This window comes from Populus alba, chromosome 17 (genome assembly GCF_005239225.2).
Source record: "Populus alba chromosome 17, ASM523922v2, whole genome shotgun sequence".
Taxonomy (NCBI): Eukaryota; Viridiplantae; Streptophyta; class Magnoliopsida; order Malpighiales; family Salicaceae; genus Populus; species Populus alba.
This window is the reverse complement of record NC_133300.1, coordinates 5,840,820-5,861,311: the sequence shown is the minus strand read 5'-3', so window position 1 is coordinate 5,861,311 and position 20,492 is coordinate 5,840,820. Positions and strand designations below refer to the sequence as shown.

Here is a 20,492-nt window from a genome sequence, read left to right as displayed (position 1 = left end):
GACGTTTTCTTAATTACCTTCCGAAGACACTTTCAATCTTAATTAACTAAGTACGGCCTCACCTGATCCCTCATGATATTGTTGAACACTTCTTGTCGTCGACTTGAGCAGTTGGCAAATTCAAGATTAGACAAGGTCAGCCCTCCTTAACCTTAATTAATCCTCACTTAGCCTTGAGATTAACACTATAAATACATGGTATCATATATATCATCCCAACCTCATCAAAGCTATCCAACAATAATCGTCTGCCTATCAATGTCTTCCTCAAGACTCGCCTCCTCTCTCTATTTGCTAACTTTTGCTCTGCTTCTCCAAAATGTTCTTGGAACGGACCCTCTCTTCAGTAGGTGTTCCAGCAACGCGAACTCAACTGTCGATAGCTCTTATAAAACAAGCTTGAATGTCCTCATGGCTTCTCTCTACCAACTTGCTCCAGTTGAAGGCTTTGCTCTTGGTTCTTTAGGTCAGAGCAACCAGGACCGACCATATGGGCTCGTTCTTTGTAGAGGAGATGTCTCATCCTCAGATTGCAGAGCCTGTGCTGCTAATGCAACCAGGGAGATCCGCAGGCGCTGCCCAAATAGCAAAGGTGCAATCATAGCGTACGATAACTGTCTTTTGAAGTATTCTGACTCGGACTTCTTTGGCCAGATTGATGACCAAAACAAGTTCTACATGTGGAATGTGAATAATGTGAGCAACCCGGTGCTATTTAATGAGAAGACCACCGAGCTGTTGAGCCAACTAGCAGACAAGGCTTCTTATAACTCATCAAAATTGTATGCTGCCGGAGAGATGGACCTCCCTGAAGGATCGATGAAACTTTATGGGATGGCTCAGTGCACGAGGGATCTTTCTAGTGTTGATTGTAAGAAGTGTCTTGACGATGCTATAGGTGAACTTCCAAGAGTTGCTTATGGAAAAGAAGAGGCCAGGGTTGTTGGTGGGAGTTGCATGGTTATTTATGAGATATATCTCTTTTTCAAGGCTTAAACTCGTATGCCATTCTAGGGTTTCAAGGATCAATGTCACTGCAAGAAATATATAATTGTTCTAGGAACACATGTAATTTGATTGATTTTATTTCTTTGATTGTTAAATAAAATGTTTATTCGATGAATAAAGTTCACTTCCGCACGCATGTATTGCTGTGAGAGCTAGATAAACAATTTGATGGAATGTTAAATGAATACAAACTTGACATGATATCAACGTATCAATTTTTAATAATTCAAATGGAAATTTAATTAAAACCAAATATATTTAAACATTGTATTTGAATCTATCAATCAAATTAACTAAATTTTAATTGAATGGACCAGGTTTAATCATATCATGCATGAATAGTTTAAATGATTCATTAAAAATCCAATCCACCCTCTCATAGATGTCATCCCGATGCAAGCGGAAGCTCATAGGACTTTGTCCAGGCTCCCATTGGGCAGATACTCAGAGACAAGTAGCTTCTCTCCTTCTTCTAAGCAGAAACCCAACAACCCTACTAGTTTCGATGCAGCAGTTTGGAAACCAACCGTACTTCTGTATTTTGAGCTCTTCTAACCCTGTCCTGAGCTTCTTGAAAGCCTTTTTTACAGACATTGTAAAAGGTAGGTAAATGTTTTGCACGCATCAAATGTACATAAGAAGTGATACCTTGTAAACTGAACCGATCGAAGCCACCTTGTCCAAGCCTGTATTCATCACATAAATTTCCAGTTGCTTTTCTAAGTGTATTAAGTCCAATTGAAAGTGAATCCATGGTAGAATAACCTTCTTTATTAACACCTTCAGATAAAAAAACTAGAAGAAAAAGAGAGCAAGTTATTCAGGCTGCATAATATCTTCAATTTCCTATTCAAGGCAATACAATTGAAATACTAATGATATCAAGCTAACAGGTATCTTAATCTTCTGTCATGTCTTCATTAGTTTCTGGCACAATGCCTATACCTGGCACTTTGTTATCACTTCAATACATGTAAAAGATTTAGAAACTCACACCTAAGTGATTTTCTGCTGTCGTGTCTATAATTATTGATATAGGAGGTTCTGATTCAATCAGATACGAATCTATTATATTTGAATCATGAGAGAAGCCTAACACACACATCTTTGAGCAATATTAAACAGACGATCTTAATATTTAAATATTGATCTAAAAATATCTTTATTGTTCAAGAAAAAAAAAAAATCTACATCCTTGAAATAAAAGTGAAGGACTGTTGCTCAGTTTTGAAGCTCAGAAACGTGAAGTAATTGTTAGCCTGCGTTCAAAACATTAGACTGGGCCCGTGTCTATCCGATCGAAGCACAAAGGTTGAACACTGAATATGCGCTTCAAAGATAATTTAAGAAAAGAAATAGCTGAAGCACTGGCCCTTCTCTGTCAGCGAGTGCGGCCAACTGAGTTATTGGACTTTGGCCAAGCTAGAATACCTTGTAGCCTATCCCATTATCCTCTGGTAAGTGGGTTTGAGCTGGTTTTTATAATAGAAGGGGAGCTGAAGGGATCCGTTGATTTCCAGTGCCCATGTCTTTTAGTCAATTAATTAAAAAAATATATTTTTAAAAAAAAAAATCTATTGAACAGAAAAAAAAAATAATTAAAAAAAAAAAGAGGTGCACATATACCACTTATCTGTGATTTAATATCCATGACTATTCGGCAGAGTTCTTTATAATCTGCAGAGAGTCGCTCACATTTTTCACTAAGATGTGTCATACATTCTTGCACTCCTTGATCTAACAAGACTGTGAACTCTGGATATTGAGTGCTTAGTAGCGATTGCGAGCTCCCAACAGTTAAAAAACTATGGGTCGTTTGCAAGTTCTCAGTTGTAGTGTTAGAAGGTCCGTATAGCCGATTTTTATCGAGTCTACAAAACAATCCTACCTCCAACTACAAATCCGGATTGAAATTTGGGTGTGTTGAAGGATCTTTCTCATATCTCTCCTTCAACTGGCTATTATGTCTCCTGGAAATAAAAAAATAAAATCATCAAATTCAGGAAAATAATAACTTAAGAAATAAAATGGTTGAAAACCAACATACTATAAAGTGTTGAGCTCAGCTGTCAACAAACTCCTGCATGGTAACCAAATCGTGAATTTGTTGGCTCTGGTTCATCGCAATGGATTGTAAGCGACGGGTGAAATGCTCGGATGTCACTTGCTAAATATATTCCATCCATATATTTTTTGGGACATATAACGGCCTAAAATCCTTCTAAATCATCACGTTATTCAAGTTTGATAAATCACTTTCTTTATCATATTTTTTAGAATTTATTTTGTGCTACATATAAAAAATCACACAACTTATTCGTAGTGGTATTTTGAACTCCAAACTCATCAAAATCCAAGTATCTTTAAAATGGCTATGTATGCCAAAATCTTCTTTTCGAGAATGAATAAAAATGAACCTTTTCTTCTATATATTATTTTAGATCTCTAATTAAGGAGACGAAGACCACAGATATCATGATCAAGCATCAATTAATGCCAGCTCGTAGTTGTCTTGTTCATGTTCGTAAAAAAGAAGCTTAATCTCTGATATGTCAATGGTACCATTAATTGATGGAAGAAACTCATGTAGATCTTAAAACCACACAGAACTTTATTCAGAAATACATGAAAGTGACTAAAACATGAAGTACATACAGCACTAGAAAGGGTGACAGACCGATACTATAGTCTGCTTAAGCCCTCGACAATATTCGACGAGTAGCTAGGTATTGACAAAAGGGTATATTTCATATATGAAATTGCAGCTCCCACTAACAACCCTGCCACCTTGTTTCCCGTCACAGCAGCTCGGGAGTTCACCAATTATACCATCAAGGCAGTTCTTACAAACAGCACTAGAAAGATCCCCAGTGCACTGAACCAGACCATAAAGCTTGGTTGATTTTCCTAGTTCCCTCTCTCCTGTTGCAAACAGCTTGGGGGTTGCTTGAGCTTCATTGGCAAGCTGGCTCAAAAGCTCTTTGGTCTTCTTATTGAATGGAGCTGGCTCACTCACAACGTGCACGTTCCACATGTAGAACTTGTTTCCAGTATCAATTTGGCCAAAGAACCCATTGTTTGAGTACTTCAAAAGGCAGTTATCATACCAAATGATAGCTGCTTTGTTGTATGGGCAGCGCTTTCAAATCTCACTGCTCGCCTCAACAACACAGGTTTTGCAATCTGAGGTTGAGACATCGCCTCTACAAAGAGCAAGCCCGTATGTTTGGTCCGGGGTGTGGCCTCTTGAACCCTTACCAAAACCTGTAGGAGGAGCTTTATAGTAGAGGTAACTAGTGAGCTTGTTCAGGTTGGATTCATAAGGGCCATTGGCAGTGAAGTTCTCCGGAGATGAACAGAAATGGAAATTTGGGCCTGCTCCGAAAACACTGTGGAGAAGGAGAGAGAAGGTAGTTCTAAATTTGATTAATAGAGGAAGAAAATATGGCATTCCTTATTCAATATCTTACGTACCAGCATAAATATACCTCCTTCATCTTCTCCTAAATCATAGTCAATTATTCACCTCGTTCTTCTACCAAATCTTGAAAATATTTTATTCTCATATATCTATGGAAATAACGGAACCTCTAGCTATTTTAATGGTGCTGATTAACTGTAATTCTACCCAATTCTTTTATTCTTGCAATAATGGAAACAACTGAGCCTGTGTACGCAACTACTGGTTGTAATTTTGTCCAACTTACCATTATATATAGCTCATATTTCACCACTATGTATGCAATAAAACCTTCACAAATATATAGAATCTCCCTTCTTCATCCCTTTCCCTTCGTATCTTTCTCTCCTTCATCAACATGGTGATGTTAAATAAACGCAAAAAGCAAACCCAAGGCCGTAAAAAAATAGAGATCAAACAGATAGAAGAGAAGAGCAATCTACAGGTGACGTTCTCAAAGCGTCGAGGGGGTCTCGTCAAGAAAGCAAGCGAGCTAAGCCTTCTCTGCGGGGCACAAGTGGCCGTTCTTGCCTTCTCTCCGGGGAAAAAGGTCTTTGCGTTTGGTCACCCCGATCTCGACATGGTACTTGATCGTTATCTCAGTGACAGTTCTACTGCTAGGGAACTAGGGGCCGTGAGTAATAATGACCCCCAAGTTCAACAATGGAACAAAGAGTACGAGGAGGCATTGAAAGAGTTGGAGGAGGAGGAGAAGCAGGTGGCTATGGCTGAACAGTGGAATAAGGTGTGTGAAAACGATGTTAATGGAAGGTTCTGGTGGGATGAACCTATTGACGATATGGGGTTGGAGGAGCTTGAGGAGTTTGTGAGGGCCATGGAAGAGTTAAAGAAGAATGTGGCTGCCAGGGCAAACGAGTTAACCATGGCCAACGATCATTTTGGTAATCAAAATATGAATCATCATCTTGATCTTGGAGTTAATGGTTTTAGTCTTGAAAATGTTCTATTTTAAAGAATTTGTAGCAACAAAAGATATGGTAAGTATGTCTAGAATCTGGATCATCTTGAATGTCTTCTGTCTTGATATAATATTACTAATGGTAAGAATTATTTGCGAGTAGATCATGGTCGCTGATCTGGTTGATTCTTACAATTGAATCCAAATTTAGCAGCTTGAACTCTTGTTTTATTTAATCTAGTTTTTATTATTATTATTATTTATTTGAGACCATAGCATGATGTCGTATATATGAAATGAAATGTGCTTAATTAATTAGTGAGGGTTCGACACTCTCTTGGGGAAAGGTTTTTATTATTGTTATCATTATTTTAGAAGGTCTAGCAGGTGGTAAGGAGATTTCGAAAGGTTTTAGCATTCCATTCTAGATTTCCAATAAAAGAGCTGAAAGAAAAGTTAATTTTCAATTTTGATTCTATCGATTGATTTGATTTGATAAATTATATTTATCAGTTTGATTTGATAAATTTCAATCGAAGATTAGTCCTTAAATTTTCAATTTTAATAATGATATTTTATTTTCATAATGAAATATATTTATGATGAAAATTTAATATGATTAAACCAAGTTTTAATTAAAAAAATATATTAAAAATATAAAATTTTCTCAACCAGATTTTCAAGACATGTCCACTTCCTTTTAAATGTAAGTAACCTTGTCTTGAGGGGGTATTTGTTAAAACAAAAATTTTCAACCAATCAAAATTTATTATGTGTTATTTTCTTTTTCTTTTTACATAAATAAAATGAAATAAAATTGAAATAAATAACATAGAAAATGAATGACTCATTCAATAGAAGGTTAACATATAAAAATAAATATTTAAGATTTCTTGTAATAAATACAAGATATCATAAAATAAAATAAATGAATGTTATAAATATAATTAAGATCTCATAGAATAAATATCAATTAATAAAATAATATAATGTGTAATGGAAAAAGGAAGGGAAGAGTCCCCAAGGGTCTCTCATTAAAAAACTCGAGAAGATAAAAAATAAATAAAATTAAGACAATCTCTTTAAATAAAAAAAAAAAATCCTCTCAAGCGCTCTCAAGCACTTTTTATCCAGGCTTGAAATCTATGAAGAACATGATGCTTATGAAGGAGTACGTAAACGGAGATTTCTTGTTAAAGAATCAACGCTTACACAGCCCATCATATGGTTAGCCAAGTGTGGCGCGCGTTTGTAAGTAAAAGCAGAGGAGTTGTAGAGTATAAACCCATTTGGGGTCGAAAGGATTAGAAAGTTTTAAATAATTTTTTCGCAATCTGTGAGTTACTGTATGGAGTTTGTCCTTTTCATGAGAAATCGCAAATTGGTTTTATGAAATTAAGTGTTGTCAGGACGTATCCAGGTTCTCTGAAACAGCCGAGGACATAGTATGGAAGTGAAAGCTCTATACAGATGGTAAAAGAAAAAAAGCTGTGAAGAACAAAGTATCAATCTGGATCTTAATTCTGCAGATCAAATGTGAATTGTCACTTGCAGACATTTTTTTAATCCGTTTTCTTTGGCCATTTCAGTGCTAAATTTACTTGCATTACAATCAAAAGAACACCTCGAGGCACTAAAGAGTAATCTGTACTCTCTATTTTTGAATAACAAGTTTGTGCATAAGCTACAATATTGAAAATAGCAAGTATGTGTACAGGGTGAAGCCATTGTTGAAGCTTCCTTGATATATTCTCATGGAGTTCTTTCTAAGCATCAGCATGTTGTACTTCTTTGCTTGCATCCTGAAAAGCCGAATTTGTGCGTTTTCCTTGCTTTCTAATCACTCTGAACAGAAGCAATTAGGAAAAGTCAAAACTGTAGTTAGGCATCACCTCGGGCATAGATCCTGCCATGGAAAATTTGCAGACTGTGCATCGACCTGGTCTATTCAGTTTCTGCTGCTATCTCAAGGCGAAGTGGAGGAGAAAACAATGTAGATTAACAAGTCTGCAATCTTTTCCAACCAATATGGCAAGCATCTATGCTCCCTGTTTTGGATCCTGAAGTCAAGAACTACCTGAACTGATACACATACTCAAATGAATTATAATTATTAATGCATATAAACCCGTTCTTCCTCTTTGCATTCTCTAATTGCAATTTCCATCACTTTGCCGGAAGAAGGAGGCAAGACATCACAGCACTGCCGCCTTGGAGCCCGAAGCTGAACAAAAGATGAAACAGCACAACTATTATTTATGATTCACAAAAATGCAACTGAATTAGAAATGAAACAAAGCAAGTAATATGAGTTGAATTCTGATATGCCCTGAAGCTGACGAGCAAAATACCTGTTTGTCGCTGAGATCGAGCTTCTGCGAATAGACTTTGATCTCTTCTAGTTTCCTTGGTGAAGCCATGTCGTTAGAACAATTTGCAAAACTTTTCTTATAAAGGCTCGTGATTCGGTCCCTGCCAGAAGACACATGATCCAGAAAGAAGATTGTCGGTCTCCGGCATGGGTCAGGATGAGGTTCTCTTGTGTTAAAAGTATACACCCCAGCCAAACCATTTCCCCGTTTCCACTGCCTGAATGTTTGTTGCACGGGGAGAACGTCAGGCAAAAACAAGTGATTTCCATATACCTCAACTGCATAGCCCCATGACACAGAAATAGTCCACCCAAACCAGCGATCATAGCAAACTGTTTTCTGCAAAACCCTCTGGGAATCAATATTTACTGCTTTGAAGAAATGCTCTGTTGAATTCATAGTTGTCATGTTAGGGAAGATGGGGTCTAGGTGATCCAAATGATGAAGGGATACCAATGGCGCCAGAGAATGTGAAGTCAACAAGCCAAACGGATCTCCCCGAATATCAACCTGGAAATTTGGCATTTACCATTAGAATATTTCAGAATAGACATTGTGTGTGTGTGTGTGTGTGTGTGAAGCCATGAGTTAACCAAAAGAAACCTGATGGAAACCAGGCTCATGAGTCAATCCCACACCAAGCTCTGCTAAGCAAGAATAGATCCTGGAATCGCTTCCATATAGATGTGGATATCGTTCTATACAAGCATCGAAAACCTTTGCCAAAACTTTTGCAAGTGGATAGCTTATGGCGAATCCTCCACCACCGAAGGCCATCTCAAAGCCAAATTCTCTGTTCTGCTCATAAATCTCAGAATTAGATCCTATGTAGTACCAAAGCTCATGATCATACTTGGAAAGAGTCTTCACCAAATTCTCAGGAAGGAAAACTGTGTCATCATCCCCGAAAACAAACCACCGCACATCAGAGTGATTAAGTGCCACGGTCTCAAAAACTACACGCGCCACACGAATTGCTGACCGGCGACCATTTCGGTAAGTATAACGAAACCGAGAGGTGTCCTCGGAGATGCATGCAGGAGGGAGTGAACCACTGTCATTGTAGGAATTTGCTTCCTCAACCATGCTCTCCAGGAACACACATCCTCTCATATGGTCTGGCTTCCACCACAGCTTAACGTATTCCTTTCTATTCGGCCACGAGATTTTGCTCGAAGCAATCCCAAACACAATATGATTAAGAGTTGTTGGAGCACGCACGTTTCCTGAAGATGAATTTATGTGTACAAGCCTGGAAGTGCCTACCAGGAAGAGTGACACGAGAAGACAGATGATGCAAGCAGAAAACGAGACCATAACTAAGTGGATAAACCGAGAAGGAAAATGGGGCTTTTCCGGCAATAGCTGCCGGAGTTTCATCTCAAGGAGGGGCGAGGGGGGGATGAATTAGAAGGGATTCTTGATTCAGCTTCTTGAAAGCCTGTTCTAAGAGAAGACAGTCAAGTATTTGAATTGTATAAATACCTACAGTTCCGTGATTGAAGCAAAGGTAGAAGCAAGTTGTCTACTTTTGACATTTCAAGTTCGTTATTTCCCCATAGGCTGTATAAATGAGAAGTAAAGAAAGGGTTAGGTATGAGGAAACAAAGGAAGTGTTCTTGTTTTTCTAATGGCGGGCTCCATGGATTCTAGCCAAACACTTTATAGCATTGAAATTTGACTCGGTATATGCATAAAAGACCTGCCAATTGCAGATAACTTTAGCTTAATATGTTGTTTGCAGAGAATGAAAGCAACTTCATTTTAAAGTGTCAAACAGTGACTTCCTAGGGTAACTATTGGCCAAATGTTTAGGGTTTAACATGGGGCAGGGAAGGCATTAAAACCATAAATATTGAAAAGATGAGTCAAAATCAAGCAACTCCATGTGTCCATGATACAGGCGGAGTGAATAATAAGGAATTGTAACAAATTAAAACCCTTAAATACACCAAATACTTTTAAAATATTTAATTTTATTTTTTTATATCTTTCTCCTTATTAAAAAAAATTATTACAACCTTTTATATATAAAAAAACACTAATGAAAAAAAAATAATTTAGATAAAAAATATCTCTTTCAAACAAGAAAAAACTAGAAAGACAACATAATAAAAAATAGAAAAATAAAATTAACTAAGAAAAATATCAATTTTTCATAAAAAAAAAAAAAAAGGTTCTTTGTATCAATCTCTTTGGGGATGAAAGGAACTTGTCATTGAGTTTAATCTTTGGTTAGAAATTATCCTTCATCAAATTTTTTAATTTTTTTTTTTTGCGTGGTCATCCTATCGTGATCCTAACACTTTTGTGACGATCATTTTATTATAGATTCATAACACAATATTTTTATATAGGCAACACCATTATAAATCTCTAACACAATATCTTTATGTAGACCACCCAATCATAAATCCCACCACCAGAATTTTGAATGACAACAATTGATATAGACAGAAACAACATACTAGTTTCTAGATATCTTTTTTCTCGAAAGAGAATCTCCTCATCCCCTCATATATGAACACATTCTCTATTGCAACATTTTCTAGCCATGGTTATTCTGCAACACATAGTAAAATGAAATAATCATCAATAATAGTTGAATTCTAATACCATTTGATGTAGGTGAAGCAAATGATAAGAGGTTTATTATAAGTCCAAATCATCAAAAAATCAATAATACTATCAAATACAAGAAAACTGTCTACTTAATTTTATTCATTTATATTTTTCTTTTGTCAAAATACTATTATAGCTCTTTACATTAAAAAAAAAAAAAAAACATAATAACACTGAATATAAAACTACCCCATGATTTTCTTATCTTGCAAATGCAACCACTACATGGGCTCATAGATATGCATCATAAAGAGGGTTCAGGTGACCTAATATTTAAGAAAATCTATTAAAACAGTCTGCTCATCAATGATAACGTTAACAATGCTTGCTCTGTAATTAATTATTGTTTTTCGTGCCATGACATGTGCAATCCAATACTTAATAAACCTTGTAGCTTTTGTCTGGACACATGCATTTTGGATCTACAAGCATGTGTTCAAGGTTCCCGTCACAGCAAAATAGTCATGAAAACGACGTTCAAGAACCTTGAAAAGGTGCAGCCATCTACAGATCTTTTCGAGAACCGTTAACCCACCAGGCAAGTTCACATTTTTCCAGGTCCCATCTACAGTTTCAAAAGCAATTGATAAAATGGCCACACATCAAGGAGGACCTTTGTCTTTTGAAGCTCACAAGTAGTTGCCTGCCCTCCCGAGTGGGAAAACTCGATGGCTGAAACCATTTGTCCACAACGACATCTGAAAACCATCACTTACCAGTTACCCCTCGTGCTCAAGAAGCCATAACATGGGCTTCAACAGACATCAAAGGTGGAAACAAGAACCGATTTCCGGAGTCGATAACGACCGGTGACAAAATTTGATTTCATAAGCTTTACAAACTCACCAAATTTCTGAAAGTTACATTTTCACAGAAAGAATACATTGGTGCCGTGTAAATTGATAGCAAGACTTTGACTCTCCTCCGTGGTCAAGTCTCTTCTCTTGGTCGTTGCTTGCACCATCAAATCTAAGGCCGGAAACTTTAGCTAGCAGTAAATGTGGGAGTGGTTTCAAACTGAATCAAGAATTCCAACCATTGCGTAGTCATACTATGCCAGCATGAAGCATTGTATTGAACGCATGTAAGTTCCAACCTGGGAAGAAGGGAAAGCAGGAGGGTTATTGTATATCTCAGAGAGAATCTAGCTAGATATTTATTGTATGGAGAATCTTTGAAAATTATGTCACTCTTCTTCATGCACTCCTACAATATTGTCAATGATGAGTAACTACAATAAAATCCCAGATTACATCAAGTTCCTCTGTAATATGATCTTGCAGTTACGCCTTCAATTGTTATAAAGGCATACTCCTGCAGCTTTTCAGAAGGCTAGATGGAATAGTAAAGGGGTTGGACGAAAACTAGTATGTTGATGCACGCGGAATATATTAATCACCCAAAATCCAGTTCAAGGAATTGGCAAACATAAAACGGCCAAGATGGACAATCAGAACAATGTCTCAACAAAAAGGAAAGCGATCAACAAAATGTGTAGAATAGTATTCAAGAACATGCTTTGGTGAAAACAAATTACCAGATGAGAGCAAAAACTGAATCAAACTCCAATTGCTTTGCATCTAATTGCACTTCTAGACAGCTGGCATTCTCTAACATGTTAGGAATGCATGGCAATTAGTTCATCAGCACCACATTTCCTAATGCTAACGATCACTGACCCATTAAATAAGGGAGAAAGGTCACAGCATTGTCGACGAGGAGCCTTCATCTGGAAGAATGCGTGAAGAGAAATCATAAGAAAATATCAGCTTTTGCATGACTAGGATACAAAACAAAACATGACATATTCAACATTATAGCTTGTATGACTAAATAATAAAACAAAGCATGACATATTGGCTAACTTTTGTCTTCAAACCAGGGATACAACATGAGCCTTTAGTAGTACCTGTTCAGTATCTGGTTCTAGTTTCTGGGACAGTACTCTAACAAGTTCCAGATTCTTCATGGCATAACCTCTGTTACAATCAGCAACATCATGTCTGATGTAATTGCTCCAAATGCCATTTTTACCAGAGGTAACACTTTCCATGAAAAAGACAAGAGGTCTTTTACAGGGATCTTTGGGATATTCTCTTATATTAAACATAAAACGATTGAATTCAGCATTTCCTCCTCTCCTCCATGGCATAAATGTTCTCTGTGGTGTAAGAAGATCTGGAAGAAACTCATTGCCGTCAAACACCTGAACAGAATATCCCCATGCAACTGAAACAGTCAATGAATATACAGAGTCATAGCAAACTGTTTGCTGCAAAATCCTAGCAGGGTTGACATTCACACCATCAAAAAGATGTTCTAAAGCTTGAGTCTTGCTCATTTTTGGAAATATAGGGTTCACAGCATCCAAATGATGAAGAGACACCAAAGGAGACAATGGATGTGCAGACAACATTCCAAACAAATCCCCTCGCATATCAACCTAGAAAAAAATCAAATTAAATCAGAAAACTGCCTCTCAAGTTTCAATTCCATCACCCAAATTCAAAAGAAACCTCTAATTCACAAGAACAAACACAGTCACTTGGATATCCAATGAACAAAGACAAGAATGTTAAATTTCCTTTGTAAAAGACATTTTGTAAAGCCTCCAGTCACAACCGGAGAAAACTAAGCAAACCAAGCCTATCAATAAAACTTCATAATTTCACTAATCCAACGCGCACCATACATGCTAACAACCAGTACATCGACGCAAAGAAAGGAATCCTAACATCAAATAAATAAAGAGGAACAATGCAACATTACATAACCAATATCATTAGAGAAGATTAAAAAATATAAAAGTCAACTCAGTGCAGCTCAACTACCATAATCGCAGTCTCTATACTCCACAACATGCCTTGTTACACAAAAATAAATTTTGTTCTCACAAATATAAGAGGTCAGATAACCCTCATATACAAGGCATCTATCATCATCCACTCATTAACATCTAAAATTCTTCACTCACAATTTCACACTAATAATCTAATTACATCCCCAACATTCCAAAAAGAAATTAACTTCAAAAACAAGATCATCACATGCTTGTGATCGATGCACAAGTTCAGTATTTTAAATCAATAATAATGGTGTATCGCCAACAAAGTAAATAATCAAAACTAACCTGATGAAACCCAGGCTCATGACTCAAACCAACACCTAACTCTGCCAAACAGGAGAAAATCCTTGCATCACTCCCGTACAAATGAGCATAACGCACCAAACATGAGTCTAAAACCCTAGCTAAAACCTTAGCTAACGAATAACTTATTGCAAACCCACCTCCACCAAACCCCATTTCAAATGAATTCTTCACATTCTGACTATAACTCTCTGAATTACTCCCCACGTAAAACCATCCATTATGATCATATTTCGACAAAACGGTAACCAGGTTCTCCACAACAAACACAGTATCATCATCACCAAACACGAACCAATCAACATCCGGTTCATTAAGCTCCACTACTTCCTTTACCACACGCGCCACTCTAATGGCGGATTTAAGGCCGCCTTTGAAGGTATAAGGGAAGGAAGATGTATCTTTGGAGATTATTACAGGAGGGAGAGTGGGATCTATTACGGAGCGATTGTTATTTCCAGTGAGGTCGACAACTTCCCGATCAAGGAAAACGAAAGCACGCGTGGTGGTGGGGTTGTACCATAGGCGAATGTAGGGTTGGCGGTGAATGAAAGAAGTAGAAGAAGATGCTATGGAGAAGACAATATGGCGGCGAGTGGTGAGATAGGTAGTAGATGGGGTGGTGCGAGGAGTTAAGGAAAGTTGAGGTCGCGGTGAGGAGAAGAGGAGGTAGATTATTATTAGGAAGCATAAGATTAGTAAGAGATCTTTCAGACGTGATGGGGTTAGTGTTAGAGTTTTCTTGGAGGTGGTGGCGGCGGTTGTCGGTAGTTGCATGTTTCTGGAGAGAGGATAAGAGGCGGTGGTTACGGTGGTTGAGGTGGTGGTGGAGTGTTTTCTTTTTCTATTTTCGTACATTATTTTTGTTTTCCTTTTTTTCGTTTTCTTTAAGGCTTTGTTAAGTATTTTCTTTTTCTTTTTCTTTTTTACTTGCTAAAAGGACTGAAAGGGCTTTCATGTACTTGAAATTTCGTGATTTTAATTGGGATTTCGTAATAAAGTTAGTTTTTTTATAACAAAAAATATTTAAAAAAATTATTGTTTTATTTTAAATTAATATTTTTAGATATGTGTTAATAATAAAATATTTTAAAAATATTATTTTAATATATTTTTAAATAAAAAATATTTTAAAAACACTTTATTTTAATCCCTTTTGATTAGTTTAATGATGAGAAACATAAGTACAGAACAGGTGACGCGCGTATCTGGAAGATCTGTTTACTTCTGTTCGCTAACTGGTATTTCTGACCAGAGTCAAAGGGTATTGGGCTTTCTTCATATTGGATTTTCTTACAAAAGCCCGTATCTAGGCCTGTGAAAATGGTTTTTATGTTTTTTTTTTTCCAAAATATAAAATTTTAATTTAATCCAAATATCAAAAATCTAAATCAATATTTCATGAGATGATATCCGGATCTCAATGATTCAACAATTCAAATCGAAATAGAACTATAGGATTTGATTTTTTTTTAATTCTATATTTTAAAAAAAAAATCAAATTATTCAATTTAGATTTTATCTGAATAAATTAAGTACTTGAGTATGATACATGTAAATGTTCTTTATATGGTAGATAGTTTTTTAATAAAAATAATTTTTAACTATAAATGAATTTGAATTTTTATTATCAATTGATTTGTTTTACTAGGTTGAAAATTTCGATTAATGTCATTGATCAATTTTATATCAAATATGCTTACCTCCATCACAAGGCGAGAGAGCGCTAGTGAAATATTTTGTTTATAATCCGTTACAAGATTGACCTCTCTTTTTATTTATTTAAATAAAAAAAGGTTCTACATAAGACATATATAATTGTAAATTTATCAATATAATTATCTTTAAACACTTTGCAAACATAAATTTATTTTAAGATAATGTTTGGTAATGTAACGCAAGATGTTTTTTAAAAAAAAATTAATTGATGATGTGTTTTTCATAGAATTATTTTTATTTTTGATATTATCACTTCAAAATTATCAAAAAATATATTTTAAAAATATTAATTTGATATTTTTTTTTTAGTTAAGAAGTATTTTAAAAAATAAAATATATGTTTATGTGATGGATAAGGTTTATTTAAAATTAATGGACAAAGAAAACACAAGTGCACACCAAGAACATTATCTAAAGTAGGTAGGAGACTCATCAATGGAAGACCAAGGAAAGTTTGATGCGAAAACTTGAAAAAATTGCCGACTTTGAAAAGGACTTGACATTTATATTGCCATCAATTTAGAAAATTATACGTCCATAAGTCAATACCATTGCGTTTTTTTTTTTTTTAATGTCTATGGATAAAATAAATAGATATAAAAAAAATATTTAATTAAAAATAAAAATAAATTAAATAAATAATTTTTAAAATTAAATTTATGCACTTGTAAAATATAAAATAAAAAAATAATGTTGTTTTATATTTTTATTTTTTTATTTATTGTCTCTCTCTTCTATATATATATATATATATATATATAATATGAACTCGAAGCTTCCAAGTATGGATTGAGGACATCCAAACCAGTCTCAGCTCTCCACGTACTCCAGCAATGAATTGAGGTTCTGAAAATAATTGGTACCATGTGAAAAGACAGAGGTTTAATTGTGTTTTTAGTTTCTATACTTTCCATTTTTTCTCACTTTAGTCCCTTTACGTTTTTAATGTCCTAATGTTATCTTTTACTCTCTGATTTTGCCTTTGTTTCTCTGCCATAAAACTATGTTTTTTTTAAAAAATTATTTTTTATATTATTGAATACTGATTTTAGAAATAATTTTTAAAAATAAAAAAATATAATTTAATATATTTTTAAACATAAAATACTTTTAAAAAATAATTACTATTATAATTTTAAAACATTTATAATTAGAAAAAACATTATAGTATCAAATGATTGCGATCGTGGTTTTAGCCATGGAAGTGGAATAAATTTTAAAAAATATGTTGATCCAAAACTTGATTAATTTTTATTTTGAATTAATTTAAAAATTAACATTGTCAAATTTAGATTGATTTGTTCAAATTCAACTAACCCAATCAAGTCAATTAAAAGAGTTTTTTTTTTATAAAAAAATTGTTAAAAATAAATTTTTTATTTTAAAATCTAAAAAAAAAGGGTTAATTCAGTAACCCCCCACTTAAATTTTGTAACCGTATTCGATAATAAGGAGAAAAACTAGTCAAATCAATTTACGCCGATGCAGTTGTTCTACATTGCAAGGAAGATGGTCGGTTCCCACCTCTAATAAAGCTTTAATTCTTAGCCATACAACACTCTTCTTCTTTATCAACAGAAAAATTGACTTGGTATCCACTCAAGTCTCAACAACACTAAAAATCATACTTCATAAATTGCCTTCAAAGCATCTCATAAATTAATTTACATATTTTATTTTTATATTTGGAATTGTGTTTAACATGTTTTAAAAATATATTTGATATTAAAAACATTAAATTAGTATTTTTTTTTAGTAGTTTTTAATGTTTTTAATATATTAGTATAAAACTTTTTAAAAGATCTAGAAAAAAATACTTCACGCATTTTTTAATCTTACTTAGATGCTGTTTGAAAATATAGTAGTGATTATTTTTCAAAATGTATTTTTAAAAATGCATTAAAAATAATATATTTTTTTTATTTTTAATGTTAGTATTTTAAAATTAACTTTGAAAACACAAAATAAAATTAATCTATAACAAAAAAAAAATTTTTTTTTTCAAACAAAAACTTTTAAAATATAAAAACAAAATCTATAATAGGCTTTTATATTTCACTAATTTCCAGTGGATTAACAATTATCTCTAGCTCTCAATTGCCAAAATAGGACGTTTAGTACATATAATTGACCCCACCTGAGATTCTTTCCTTAAAGTACTTTTCTCAGCCACAAGTTCAATTTCTAGGCGTGGACGTGACAAAAAATTCTGATGGGAAGGATAGGACAATAAGCAAAGGAAAATAGTGACCATTTTGTCATGTAGAGGCCGTGACGTCATGTGCTAAAATCATAATTTTAAAACTGGTTTGGCTGGAGAGATTAATCTAAAATCTAATTAATTTAGGATTTAAATTAAATTTGAATTAAAAAAAAATAAAATAAAAAAACTTGGTAAATCAATCTGGTTACAAATTCATTAACTTTTATTTTATTTTTACTAAAATAATATCGTTTTAATTTTTTTTTTTTTTAAAAAAAAATTGACCTGACCAATATGGTAATCTTGTCCAAAACTTGAAATTCAAATCTTCTTGAATCAGAACAAATCTTAAAACTATCTTTAAAATTTTGACCGAACTTGATAACCGGGTTAAAACTCAAAACCTGGATCTTAAACCGGTTATTAAGACTATAACTAAGCTCGTAAGCCACCATTTCATTTCCATGGAAATGAATGTGAACGTTGCTCTATATAAAGGCCCCTCTTTCAATCCTTCTTTCTCTCCATTCCATACTGAGAGAGAGCTCCTAGAAATGTGCAGAGGTAATCAGGAGAGAAGTGACCAAGCTAGTTCTTGCAACAAGGAGGCTGTTTCACCTAATGCAACCTCAAGATCATTGGTTTGTTGTGAGCTGTGTGGCTCGAGGGCAACATTGTACTGTCAAGCAGATCATGCATTTCTATGTCAAAAATGTGACAGATGGGTGCATGGAGCTAATTTCTTAGCCCTCAGGCATGTTAGAAACATGTTATGCAACACATGCCAAAATCTTACACAGAGATGTCTAATTGGGGCTTCAACTGAGGTGATGCTTTCAACTATTGTGAGCTGGAGAGAAAGAAGGGATCGTATTTCTAATCTTGAAAAGAAGTGCTCTGGATCACTTAAAATGCCCTTTTTGTTTCTTTGATTCTTCTTCTTTCCTTCACCTTCTATGTCCCCTTCTTCTTCTTCTTCTTCTTCTTTCGTTTTCTGGTGTTGGGTCATGGATTTTTGTTTTTTTTTTTTTTTTTTTAGTTTAATGTGGGTGTTCGGGCCAGCTTGCGCGCACCTCAACTAATCCCACGGGCCCTGAAGTTAACGACCATGTAAGCCTCCAGTGATCATCATATAAGCAACTTAGGGTTCAAACCTGAGATCACAGAGGAAACAAACCTCTTGGTCCCAAGCTTTTACTATTAGACACCACCTAGATGGTTATGGATTTTTGTTTCTTGATGTTTATTGAAAGGGAGCACAAAATTGCCACATTGATGGTTTTGGATGCGTATGAGAATGGTTACGAGTAGGTTTAAGTTGGTCACTTCTGTTTTTAATTTGCAGCTTATCCAATTCAGAGACCACAGCAGCTTTATTCCTGGAAAGAGGAGGGAGACACAGACAGGATAAATGGGTGATCAGAAAAAAAAAAATAATTAAAATTAGAGGATCCCTGAAATTGTTCTCCATGTAATCCTCATAAAGAAATTAAGTTATATCAGAAAATGTTTTTCTTTTCTTTTCTTTGGAGATTTTCTAATTTTATCACTTCTTTTCTGTACAGTTTTGCAAGTGTGTGTACATTCTATATAGATATATAATGTAAACGAAGCTATTAAGATGGTCATTTTTCACAAAAAAAAAAAAAAAAAAAATACCATTCATATGCAAGTGATTCTCCTTGAGTACCTGCAAAATCTCTAATTTTCCTCCTCAGCTTTTTTGGAGTAAAATATCAACCAGAACTTTAATTTTTGTGGTGATTAAGAGATTGTTTGTCTCTGCGTTTTGCACGTAGTTTTCATCCTTCCATTCTAAGACGTTTTTTTTTTTTTTTGGTTTGTAGAGAAATGATCTGAACCATTAATCCATTCAAAAGAAGAACATGTTAAATTAAAGAACACAAATAATGATTCAGGTGGCACTTTCCTCGAAAATTCCAAGTGCGAAGTGCTTTCAAGCAGAAGCAACATATTCTACACGACATTAACAGCAGCAACCATCGACAAAAATGGCATGACATCACATATCGGAGAGATGAAGAATGGTAGCTGTATCAGCATAAAGAGCATCATTATACACATCATCACCTTATCATCTTATGTTATCTAGGCTGTGATCCATGAGACAAGATAATCTTAGCTAATTAAGTATTTATTATTTCATGTCATAATTGTTATATACTATTGATTAAAATGTTGATGATGAACACAGAAAAAAGATAATTATTTTGCATAGAGAAAGTTTTGTGTGCGTAAAAAAATTATGTGCATTAAAAATTTATATACATTACTTTTAGGAACCTAAAAAATACATATAAAAGTTTTTTGGGATAAGATTTGTTTATATTAAGCTGAAATTCCAACTATTTGGGCTGGAATTTCAACCATTTAGGCTGGCCTAATTATTTGTGAAATCCTGGGTGTTAGGGCCATACTTAATTGGCTAGAGTAATGTTTTTTTTAAAAACAATTAGTGTATCATCATTTACCCACCAAGTCTTTCAAACAATTATTTTTGGAAGACTTTAACTAGTAAAAATAGGAGAATAAAATATTTATTATATAAATGTTACCTTCATTTGCATAAAAAATATATTACCTTTGTGGTTTTTGTTAATATGAAAGTTTTTTCTGCAATGATATATAGTTAAGTTTATCAAGTTTTCGCATAAAACATTTTTTATCTAAAAAATAGAAAATTCTTTATAATCATAAGATTAGCTTTAAAGTATCATGTAAGGAGCTATCATATTTTAATGAAGATCTCGCAATGGATATTTCAATCAAGATATGGAGATCTTGTCATAAAACTTTTTCATAGAGTCATGAAGATTTTAATGGAGAAATTAAAATATTGTCGTGGAGATTTTACTTGGACCTATGGAGAAACTCATTGCTTTTATTCAAAAAGTTCAAAAGATGAAGATATAATTTTGAAAATCATTTGATCTTGGGTAATGTATCATGAGGGTTTTTCATGTTTATTCATGTTATATCTTCTTCTTCATATATTGCTGAAAGCCTGAAAGTATCCTCTA

General features: G+C 34.3%; 4 protein-coding genes and 1 pseudogene across 6 annotated transcripts; 2 read left to right on the top strand and 3 right to left on the bottom strand.

The window, feature by feature from the left end:
- Positions 1–233: 233 nt before the first annotated feature.
- LOC118054975 (antimicrobial ginkbilobin-2-like protein) lies at positions 234–1,133 on the top strand. Its single transcript, XM_035066741.2, has one exon. It carries the CDS (start codon positions 259–261, stop codon positions 994–996), a length of 738 nt encoding a protein of 245 aa, XP_034922632.1. The 5' UTR covers positions 234–258; the 3' UTR covers positions 997–1,133.
- Positions 1,134–3,656: 2,523 nt separating this feature from the next.
- LOC118054942 (antimicrobial ginkbilobin-2-like protein) lies at positions 3,657–4,459 on the bottom strand (annotated as a pseudogene).
- A 325-nt stretch (positions 4,460–4,784) lies between these two features.
- LOC118054943 (agamous-like MADS-box protein AGL62) lies at positions 4,785–5,441 on the top strand. The gene has a single exon (XM_035066706.2). The coding sequence runs from the start codon at positions 4,827–4,829 to the stop codon at positions 5,439–5,441; it is 615 nt and encodes a 204-aa protein (XP_034922597.1). The 5' UTR covers positions 4,785–4,826.
- A 1,427-nt stretch (positions 5,442–6,868) lies between these two features.
- Positions 6,869–9,610, bottom strand: LOC118054976 (uncharacterized). The gene is made up of 3 exons (XM_035066742.2): positions 8,363–9,610; positions 7,739–8,269; positions 6,869–7,611 (listed from the first exon to the last, which is right to left on the bottom strand). The coding sequence occupies exons 1-3, from the start codon at positions 9,137–9,139 to the stop codon at positions 7,501–7,503; spliced, it is 1,419 nt and encodes a 472-aa protein (XP_034922633.1). The 5' UTR covers positions 9,140–9,610; the 3' UTR covers positions 6,869–7,500.
- A 1,033-nt stretch (positions 9,611–10,643) lies between these two features.
- On the bottom strand, positions 10,644–14,490 carry LOC118054977 (uncharacterized). Of its 3 annotated transcripts, XM_073405619.1 has the most exons (5): positions 13,512–14,490; positions 12,291–12,824; positions 11,919–12,110; positions 11,228–11,477; positions 10,644–11,079 (listed from the first exon to the last, which is right to left on the bottom strand). In XM_073405619.1, exons 1-3 carry the CDS (start codon positions 14,385–14,387, stop codon positions 12,000–12,002), a joined length of 1,521 nt encoding a protein of 506 aa, XP_073261720.1. In that variant the 5' UTR covers positions 14,388–14,490; the 3' UTR covers positions 10,644–11,079; positions 11,228–11,477; positions 11,919–11,999. The 3 variants fall into 3 exon arrangements, with proteins under 3 accessions (XP_073261720.1, XP_034922634.1, XP_034922635.1); XM_035066743.2 differs by having other exon boundaries at positions 10,644–11,477; XM_035066744.2 differs by having other exon boundaries at positions 10,644–11,477; positions 12,291–12,587.
- Between the last annotated feature and the right edge of the window lie 6,002 nt (positions 14,491–20,492).

What these genes read in the sequence shown, in the direction of transcription:
- LOC118054975 (XM_035066741.2), top strand. Translation starts at nt 259, where the DNA reads ATGTCTTCCTCAAGACTCGCCTCCTCTCTCTATTTGCTAACTTTTGCT.
- LOC118054943 (XM_035066706.2), top strand. Translation starts at nt 4,827, where the DNA reads ATGGTGATGTTAAATAAACGCAAAAAGCAAACCCAAGGCCGTAAAAAA.
- LOC118054976 (XM_035066742.2), bottom strand. Translation starts at nt 9,139, where the DNA reads ATGAAACTCCGGCAGCTATTGCCGGAAAAGCCCCATTTTCCTTCTCGG. An exon ending in ATGAGCCTGGTTTCCATCAG is followed by an intron (nt 8,270 to 8,362) that starts GTTTCTTTTGGT and finishes CCAAATTTCCAG; the next exon opens with GTTGATATTCGGGGAGATCC. An exon ending in TCGATCTCAGCGACAAACAG is followed by an intron (nt 7,612 to 7,738) that starts GTATTTTGCTCG and finishes TCTTTTGTTCAG; the next exon opens with CTTCGGGCTCCAAGGCGGCA.
- LOC118054977 (XM_035066743.2), bottom strand. Translation starts at nt 14,387, where the DNA reads ATGTACGAAAATAGAAAAAGAAAACACTCCACCACCACCTCAACCACC. An exon ending in ATGAGCCTGGGTTTCATCAG is followed by an intron (nt 12,825 to 13,511) that starts GTTAGTTTTGAT and finishes ATTTTTTTCTAG; the next exon opens with GTTGATATGCGAGGGGATTT. An exon ending in TAGAACCAGATACTGAACAG is followed by an intron (nt 12,111 to 12,290) that starts GTACTACTAAAG and finishes GCATTCTTCCAG; the next exon opens with ATGAAGGCTCCTCGTCGACA.